The 10,615-nt window shown below is 32.8% G+C and overlaps 1 protein-coding gene across 1 annotated transcript in view; it reads left to right on the forward strand.

Annotated features, from left to right (window-relative positions):
- Nucleotides 1-7,606: 7,606 nt before the first annotated feature.
- The window catches only part of LOC118742405 (beta-glucuronidase-like), an 82,832-nt gene continuing 79,823 nt past the window's right edge, over nt 7,607-10,615 (forward strand). The window contains exon 1 of the mRNA XM_036474459.1: nt 7,607-7,783. Coding sequence (XP_036330352.1) covers nt 7,741-7,783 — 43 coding nt within the window. The 5' untranslated portion in view covers nt 7,607-7,740. The remainder of the gene's footprint in view (nt 7,784-10,615) is intronic.

Here is a 10,615-nt window from a genome sequence, read left to right on the forward strand (position 1 = left end):
CGAAATAGTTCTAAATTCGACAAATAGGATCTAGTTCGTTCTGCATCCCTTTTTCTATAGTTCCGAACCATTTCTAAATTCGTCACTTTAGATATAGATTTCTAGTGAAAACAACTGAAAAAATTAGTTTCTTAAAAGTACCACTTTTCGCCGATTTTGGACTGGTGGGGATCTAGTTCCTATCGGACTAGTTCGTTTTTGGCGATGAAGACCTAGTACGGAACTAGAAATTTGATTCCCTAGTCCGCGGTTTCCCTACAGGGAAGCTGGTGCAGACACACGTGTTGGTCCTCTACATCATGACAGAGGATCACTTTTGTGAGTGCTCCAATATACCACAAATAGACTACGTGACAGTGATACCAGATTGTGGGTAATTTCCCTATTTGAGGGATATTTTGCAACAAAAATTATTAAAAGGGAGAGAAAAGGGATTTTTATTTATGTTACACAATTATCGATCCATAATTGATCAAAATTCAAGAATAGTCGACACCCTTACGAAATTAATCATTCTGAAGTTTTAATGTGGAGTAAAGTTATGTATAAGTATTAAAAATTATAAGGATAATTTTGAACTTTTTCTCACTTTAACCAATTCAAGCGTTGAGTAAGAAAGAATCTTTCCATTTATAACTGAATTTTAATATAAAAAGTAGAACAAATTTTCTGATGAAATGATTAAATAGTACATATATGTATATAAAATAACGGTTGCTTTTGAATCAAAAAAAAGGCAAGTGCTTCAAATTTAAAGTCACCAGAAACCATATTCGCTTAGACAATGCAAATAATTTGTAACAGTGGTAGTTTTAAGAATTGCCAGAATTCTTAAAGCCTTTAGTGCGTAATCTACTAAACTTTGCATTTCGAAAGAATATTTTATGTACATATATATTAAGGTAACTAAGTATATGAAGTTACATTTTTACTGCTAAAATATTTGTTTTGAATTCTTTGGGAATTTAGTGGGATACATTTTTAAGATGTGGGTAATTTAGCAGAGAACATCTGGCTTCACTGCTACATGATTCAACGATTTTTGGAAGGAAGTCGTGCAGTTGAATGAAGCTTTTCCGATCCCGGGATTTTCGGGATGTCGTTCACTCAATCCCGGGATCCGGGGATTAGTCCTGGGATTTAGGTATTCATTACTTTTCAACAACTTAAATCGGAAAGTTGCTTGTATATTGTTTGAGAAGCTCTCCTACCATAAAATAAATAGGTTTGAAGCCTACTTTTTTACTTAAAGTGGTGTTTTTATTTTTTCTCTCTGACGTCAGGATTTATTTTAAGGGACTTTGTAATTTCAAAGTTTTCATTCCAAAAATTATTTAAAAAATTAAAATTTCTTTAGAATTTAAAAAACTTAAAATTTTTTGGATTCATAAGGATGAATGTGTAAATTTTTAAGCTGATAAAGTTAAAAGGACAAAACTCGAAGATTTTATCGAGTTTATATAAGTCCTTAACATATAATTTTTTTAAAAACAAATATTGCCAAATTTCAAGGATAAAATTTTAAAAGGGCATTTTCAATACTTACCAGCCTTCTGCAAGAAAAACTTGAATCTCTTTAAATTCTACGGGATTTGCTCTTTAATTCGATACCCATACTTCTTCTCTAAGCACATTTCTCTGAATTTTTTAAATCATTTTTGAATTACTGACGCCAGATTGAAAAACAAAAACGCAATTTTATTTACTATATTTGGCCCATGGTTTCGCGAATATATTGATATTTGTGTTTAAAATTTACTATCGCGCGGTGTTACATATAAATAAGCTAGACATTTATAAAAAAAAAAAAAAAATAATTATAAAATAAAAAAATAAATATAGCCAATACTGGTCAAGAAAAGGAGTTTATATTATTTCCATCAGTGCAAATTACAAATCCCGAAAATCCCGGAATTATTTGCCAAGAATTCCGAGATTTTTATGACCTTAAAAAGGCCGGGATCCCGGGACTAACATTCCTAGTATGTATACGCGAATACGACGCGCAGTAGACAGCCGGGCAGACGCTGCCCAGCTGTGCTTTAAAGTTTAACTAACAAATCTAACTCTAATATATGTATATACATATGTATATGTACAAACTTACTGCACATGAAAAGTGCTTTGAACTTTTTGCTTTAAGATATTGATAATAGGCAAGTCTAAATCGAAAGCTTTAATCATTGGATGCGAATAACACTAATATTCGAAAAAGCTATTATTATGCCACTACAATGTTACTACATACATATGGATACCAAATATACTTACATACATATACATATAAACATATTCTATAAAGCTTGAAATAGACGACAAAAGTTGTTGACTACAATAGTTTCGAACTTTGCACTCAGCTACACCAACCACGCTAACGAACAGTGGCGGTTAAAATAAATTACACCAAACGAGAAATTTTAAGAGGTTTGGTTAAAAAGTTTTTTATTGTTAATTTTAATCATCCTTACTAATATTATAAATCCGAAAGTGAGTTTGTTTGTTCGCTACGCTTTCACGCTTTAACTATTCAACCGACCATCATGAAATTTTGTACACTGCTGTTATTTAGCCCAACTTAAAATATAGGATACATTTAGTCTCGATTAGGCAAGAGGGCGTGTCACCTCCCATACAAACGGAATTTTTCATACTGCATATCGCAGGAAATATTTGTGATAGAGTACTGGAACTTGGTATGGAAATCAGTTCCACACTCATGGGGGCTGCCAGGTTTATAAAATCAAAAAACGCCAAATTCAGACTATTTAGAAATGTTCAGCTTGAACATGTAGAATCGTATGACGTATTAAAACTAAATTAAAATACAGTTATATTATATATAAGTTAAATGAGTTATTAAAATATTTGTAGGTTTAATCGAAAGTCTTGAAAAAGCTTTCTTTCTAAGCTACATATGTATGTATAGCAGGTTTTCCACATATTTGCAAATTCAAATTCAAGTTTAGTTATAGGAATTAGGCAATTTGTAAGTGAGCGCAATATCAAAAGCAGCAACCCTTATCCATCTATGTACATATGTATATCGCAAAGCTCGAGAACGGCTGAACATATTTTTTTGAAATTTCGACAACAGTCTCGATATATAAAAGGGGCGTAAAGCCTCCCATACGAACCGAATTTTTCATACTACATATCTCTGGAAATGTTCATGGTAGAGTTCTGGAACTTGGTATGGAGATATATGAAATCCATCGCATACTCTTGGAAAAAAATTGGAACTATCGGAGAAGAGGGCGTGGCACCTCCCATACAAACCGAATATTCATACTGCATATCTCTGGAAATGTTCATGGTAGAGTAATGGAACTTGGTATTGGCGCATATCAAATCGATCGCATAATCTTGGAGAAAAATTGGACCTATTGGAAAAGGGGGCGTAGCACCTCCCTTTCAAACCGAATTTTTCATACTGTGTATCTCTGGAAGTATTTATGGTAGAGTATTGGAACTTGGTATGGAGATACATGAAATCCATCGCATACTCCTGGAGTAAAATTTGAGCTATTGGAAAAGGAGGGCATGGCACCTCCCATGCAAACTGAATTTTTCATACTACATATCTCTAGAATTGTTCTTGGTAGAGTACTGGTACTTGGTGTGGTGATATATGAAATTAATCGCCATGGAGAATATATGGAGCTATTGGAAAAGGGGGCGTGGCACCTACCATACCAGCCGAATTTCATACTGCATATCTCTGGAAGAGTTCATGGTACAGTACTGGAACACTTCGTATAGAGATATATGAAATTAATCCCATACTCATTGAGAAAAATTGGCTCTTTACAAAGGGGGCGTGGAAAAGTACAAACGAACTGTCTTTTATTTACTTTTGAATGTGTATATAATTCTTCTGTAGGTATATTTGTGAGTGAAAAACTAAATGGCTGGAGGGATTTTAACGAAGTTTTGTGTGTGTGTGATGTAATGTGGAACGATTTTCCGTCATCCCTTGTCAAATTTGGTTTGGAGACAAACCGGTTTCGGCGTTGTGCCATCTTCAGTGTAATTTTTCGTTCTGTGTGTGTGTTTGAGTGGGTCTCTGGATAGTTTAGTTTCACAATTTAAGCCGCCAGTTGGCGCTGGAATTGAGTTATTACTAAAAATCTTTTTTATGATCCGATTTCGCGAATATTCAATACATGTGTTGGAAACAGTAAAGGCAGTCCAATTTCAAAAAAGAACTGCCAGGTGATGCTGAGGTCGAGATATTACTAAAAATCGACAAATGCGAAAAAGTGCCGTAAATGTCAGACTAAAGCTGAAATTGGTCAAGAACGTAAACCTACCAGTACGTAAACCTACAAGTACGTAAACCCGAGTCAGCTGACACGATCTGTCTTACCAGAGCGCCATGTAAATTAAAACTTAACACCGCAGAATTTTTCTGTAGTTGTAGACCATAGCGCAGAAATCTGCGGAATTTAGATTTTTCCGTGTCAGCTGATTTCTTCCTTCTATAGATGGTTGCCACTTCGTCAGTTTTGCAGATGGTAAAAAAGTTATAATTTCCTATTCAAAATACGTTCAAAATATTTTTGAAATTTACTATTGAATAAAGTTTTTTGTTGAAAACTAAAAAGTTTATATTTAGCTACGATCTATTATAGCACGAGAAATTGTAGTTGAAAAGGTAAGTTTATGAAAAGGCATTGATGAGTGGCAACACTGTAGTAAGCAACACTGAGGGCTCCAGTAATCGACAAAATTCTTCGTATACAGACGGCGTTTAAGTATACGTTCTGCGTTCTTGAATAATTTCAGCTTGAATCGACCTGTTCCACCATTGAGTATATCGAACTCTCGTGTGTTACGATTGCCCCAATGGATGTAATTTGCCAAAATTATTATGCGTTAAAGCTTCATTCGAAGAAACCAGGTCTGAGTTGTGCAGTGGTAAATCTCAAATCACCATTCGAAAAGCCAGTTTCATGAAAGCAATTTAATGAAAATTTATTTTTTTAATTGAGTAGTCCACTAGCAAACAGCGTTATGTGAATTTATAATAGAACGCCATAAATTTGAAAAAAACGACTACGACAACAAGTAACATTTAAATTGGATATTTTTTATTATTACCTGAAAATTTGGATAAAGAAGAGCCTTATAAAATTGTAACATAACATACCTTAACTTAACTTAAAGCAGTTTTCTAAGTTCATCAGAAGATGTATACTTTTAAAATATTATAAATAAGTATGATAGCGACTTATGGAAGAAGAGTTAATATTTGATGCTATTTTTTTCAGTATATAAAAAGATTTTGCACTGTGTTGTGAGTGGACATGAAACTACTTTAAATACTGGTACGTAATCCACCAAAAACTAAGAATCGAGAAAATTTTACATAGCGCACTTTGCAAGTGGACTACTCAATTGAATTTAATATAGAACCTGACAGAAAAAATAATTTTTCATTTAAACTGCTTTCACGTTATTTAAGGTATTTCATCTCAATTTATGTATGTATATTGTATTTCTGTTGAACAAGGATACACATTCATTTTGAAATTGCCACGAACTATAAGATAAAGTTTCTAGGGCACATTCACTATAGATCCGGATCATTGTTGCCACCAGGGAACTTCTCAGGGACATAACACTTTCGTTCGGTTATTTAAGGTAGCAAACGACCACCAAACCATAGTTTTAGCCGATGAATGTGCCAGTACAAATCATAACTATGGATTGTTGGAGAAACTCTTGGACCAAAATGTTTAAATTAAAAATCTTGTTTTGGGCGGGACGAACTTCGCCGGGTCTGCTAGTAAGAAGATAAAGAGCTATACTTTTATTTAAAAAAAAAAAAACAAAAATGAACATTTAAAAAAAATATATAAATACAGAGTCAGAACGAAAACGAAATAAAATAGTGGAGAAAAGCAACAAGAATTAACAAGGCGTAGGTAACTGGCTGAGTCAGTGGAATCGTCGGTCCGAATCCTACAGAAATAAGTCTGATGAGGAAATGTGGTGATTTCCGAAATAGCTATCACTTCTACCATTTTTTCAAATCATTGTTGCTTTTCCACAATAAGCTTTTAATTAAAAACGGCCTCAAGCTCAATAAAAATTATTGAATATAATCAGAACAGTTCAAAAAAGAAAAATATCCAAAACCAGTCAAAATGTCACATGACTTAATCAGCTGACCACAAAGGTACTTAAAGTAATAATATGCATATTTAATTAATAAACCAAAAAAAAATACATTAAAAGTAAACTGTGTAAGCACATCACATTTAGAATTCAAGTATTGCAGTCATGTAGCTTACGTTTTGTTATGGTGAAATAGCCAAAGCTAGTCAAAACATCACTTAACTTAATCAGCTGACCACAAGTGTACATATATCGTCGTGTGAGATTGCACAAATTTTATATGAGAGAGTAAAACGTGTCTTATTTAAAAACGGTTCTCTCTTTTATCCCTAATTATTTCTCCTTCTTATATCTAAGTATCGATATTTGAGTATAAATAGATAAGGGATTGATGCCAGGAGCTTCCGATGATCGATATCTTTTTTGGCACAAATGTCAGTTACAAGGTTTTGCAGAGCCACGATACGCGGTTTTGTACTTTAAACGACGACATACACATTGTTGTAAAATGCAGAAGATTTATTATGTTCCTTTTTTCTCAGTGAAAAAGATTTTGGTAACTTTTCTTAAGTGCAAAAAAATTTTCGCGAGTGGCTACCACGAATCCGAAAAGCGAGTGGAAAGTAAAATGAATGAAAGTAAAGCTCAAAATAATGAAATTTTGTCCCACAGCCAATGAATGTTAAAGGGAACATTTGAGGGAACGGCGCTCCAAAGAAAACGTACAAAAACCCATCATCCTCAGCAACAACCCGGTGGGTGTTGTTACAATGCGTACATATGTATATATCTTAGCTATACTTTTGGCCTTTCGGCTTCTTGTACATACATACATACACACTAATATACATACTCGAAAGCGGGTGAGTATTAAAGTCGAGAACGAAAATTATTCTTTAAGGAGGGAAAGGACAAAATTACACTACGAAACAACAGCAAGAACAAAGTAAAATGTCATCCACTGACACAACGCTCATTGTCACAATCGAAGGTCGAGAAGAGCAGATTGGTATGTGGATAAGTTTTCCTGGTTGCTTTTACAAACCTCATTGAGGCCGGTTTTTTGTTTCAGTTGCGGCCAGGCACTGAAAGGGTGCATACACGGATCCGAAGTAATTCGTTGCATTCATACCAGCTCTCGCCCTTCGTTGTAGTTCAATTTGTGACATTTAGCTGCTTTGATAATAAAAAAAACTAAAGAAATACAATACATAAATGGAAATACACATACTTTTGTGTTCTCTCTTCTGTTGTCTATATTCATAACAACTCTCAAACGGTTTGTTCGTTACAAATTCGGCAACTGTAAAATAGAATAAGCAAAAGCAATGAATAAGCTGTTATGTCTGGTGTTGGCGCTAACGACATTTACACAAATTTCCTTTAATTACAGGATCATTACTTACTCGTGTTTGTTTCTGTGAAGGCGTTTATAAAAAATTAAAGTACCAAAATCGTAAAGTACCACCTCGTGTTTCATTGTAGTTTGGTTTTCTCTTCATTCATAAATTATTTGTAAGTGACATTTGAAAAACACTAAAGAAATCACAAAGCTAACATGCGGACGATAAAAAATTACTAAAAAAAAACACTGATTAATTGCAAGCAACGAGTGTATAAATGTATTTAAAATTTCGGTGGAAAGTCATTATTCCTTTGGCAGGTAAGAGTTCATATGTACATATGAGCCATTTATTTTGAAAGTAGCATATGGGTGTTTCCATACAGCCGTACGCGACATTCGTACGCTTATAGAGTAGCGTAAATCTATCAAAAATAGAAGTTACTGAAAAAAAAGATTACGGTTATGTTGCAACCAAAGGGTACTATGTTTGAGAAAAAAATAAGCAGCCTCGAAACTTTGGTGTGGAAAATATCCGTTCAAAACAAGGTGATAACGTACGCGACAAAAAAAGAAGTGGTTTTAAGGCACATATACATATGTATATGCGAAAGTCTGCGAATCATGAGAGTTTTTCTTTTCTTTGAAAATTCCTAAACTAAGCTAAATAATGTACCTTTACAATCCTTCCATTTTTTAATAGAAATTATCTCTGGTTAGTTTTTATTTAAAAAAAATATAATTCCTAAACTAAGCTAAATAATGTACCTTTACAATCCTTCCATTTTTTAATAGAAATTATCTCTGGTTAGTTTTTATTTAAAAAAAATATAATAACGTACGCGACAGATTTTTCCCCCATACAATATTTTTACTAGTAACACATACTAAATTATATTTTTTCAGTTCTTCTCTCCACCGTTTCGCGTTTTCAAGACCTTTTTCCGCCATCTTAATATGAAATTTCAAGTTATAAAGCCGTTTGAATTCATTTCCTTGCATTTTCGGTTTACATTTTCATGGAAACACGCATATATGTGAAAGTCTGCGAATCATGGGAGTTTTTCTTTTCATTAAAAATTCCTAAACTAAGCTAAATAATGTACCTTTATAATCATTTTATATTTTAAGAGAAATTATCTCTGGCTAGTTTTATATTAAAAAAAAAAACAATAACGTACGCGATAATTTTTCTCGTAAGTAATAAAATGTGTTTATTGAGAAATTTAATTTAATTTAATTTTTTTCGCAATTTTTGCTGCCGAATTCGATCTTTTTTCCTGAAGTAATAAGGCGTCTTCTTTTGCCGCATCTGCCTTGCTTTTTCGATAGGCCCGCTGTCTTTCAGCCTCCTTTTTTTTTGGTGCTCTTTTAGCTTTGCTTCATTTTCTTTTAACTCTTCTCGCCACCGTTTCATTGTTTTACAACTATTCTAAATAATTTAAATGGAAAATTTGCAATTAACATTGGTTTTGATGTATTTGATTGAAATTTTCGTACTTACAATAACGTATGCGACAAACTTTAAAGGGTAATAACATTTTTTTTACTTTGGTTGGAAATAAAATTTTACTGTATATCTTTAACTGGAAGATTTCTCGCTTAAGAATTGTAATCTGCATTACCTGCGACTGTCAATATACAAATGACATAGACAAACAATGTTTTTGCATAACGTACGCGACATTAGAATACTATCAGAAGTAAATCAAAAAACTACCGTTATTCGAGCTCTAACTTCTCCTTTTTTCAAATTTATAGTTAGTTGTTATTGTAAATTTGATTTTAAGATGTAATTGTAATGTTTCAAATCTCTTAATTTATTTAATAGGAAAGAGGAAATAGTTCATTTCATTAGAGAAAACTGAATCGAAGAGACATTCAGTTTTACTCCTCCATTTTTGAGTTTTAAAATTCCAATAAGCTGAAATACTTCTATAATATAAAAATTCGAGTATTTTTATCTTATTAAGTCGTCTTAAAAACCCTTTTCAGTTGTTTTTATTTTTTCAGTCCTGGTTGACATTTTCATGGAAACGCCCATATGTCACTTCGTGCCACTTGTGCTTAAATGACCGGCTACTTGTAACCGAATGCAGTTACAAATCGCTCTATCGTCTTAAAACAATGAAGTTGAACGAATAACCGACGCGTTTAGATACACGGTCAAAAATTTGGGTTTAATTTTTAAACCGCGCTGGGACTACTGCCTTTTTTAATCTTTTATAGTCTACTTTTTAAACCAGTCAATAGTTTTAAGCAATTTTTAATATATTCTGGTTTAAATTTTAGTCCAAAAAGTTCGGTGTTTAAAATTAAACCAAAATGTTTTAATTCTAGTTTCTTGGTTTCATATATGGAAAATTTGGTTTAAAATCTAAACCGAAATAGAAAATGTTTGCACACAGCGAAATGCGGTATTGATTCTAATACAACATTTGAAAGCACATTTACATGCGTGGCTGTAGCTGAGTGTGCAAAGATGCTTGATACAATTGGTTGCTACCAAGGCTGTCCGGGTTCAATCCCCACCAGACGCAACGTGAAATTTAAGATTTTTTATTTTTTATTCTTAATTAAAAATGAAAATGTTTGGGTTTAAAATTTAAACCGAACTGTTTAAATTCTAAACCCAACATATGTGCCCTCTTTTTTTTAACTTAGAAGGTTTGTATTTGAAACTGAATTTAGTTTGGTCATATATGTAGTCCAAAAAGTTTAAAATTAAAACCGAAATTTTTAACCGTGTATAGTTTTTGAGTTGCTTAACAATCATTATACTTAGTGATTCCATAAACAAAGGCCACTATCCTGAAGGACAATTGAGAAAGGCAATGCAGTTGCAGAAAAAGAGTCATTTAAAAAAAAAGTGTCAAAATAATTACCACTTTCTCACAAAATTTATTTAAAAATGCAAGCTACCAGAGCTACCTTTTTTTTAAGAGAAGACAAATTAATTTTTTTTATGCAATCCACCACAGCTACCTTAATATAGTCAGTCAATAAAGTTTAGGTACAACGAATTTTTTACAATACAGGCAACTATCTTTTTAATATTTTAGTTTTCGGTAATTTTTTATAAAAATATGGTCAATTCTACAGCAAAATTTCATTAAAACAATTCACTTTCTATTTACGCTCTCTAGAAAAAGT

This window comes from Rhagoletis pomonella, unplaced genomic scaffold (genome assembly GCF_013731165.1).
Source record: "Rhagoletis pomonella isolate Grant_MI unplaced genomic scaffold, Rhpom_1.0 Rhpom_scaffold_00007, whole genome shotgun sequence".
In the NCBI taxonomy this organism is placed as follows: Eukaryota; Metazoa; Arthropoda; class Insecta; order Diptera; family Tephritidae; genus Rhagoletis; species Rhagoletis pomonella.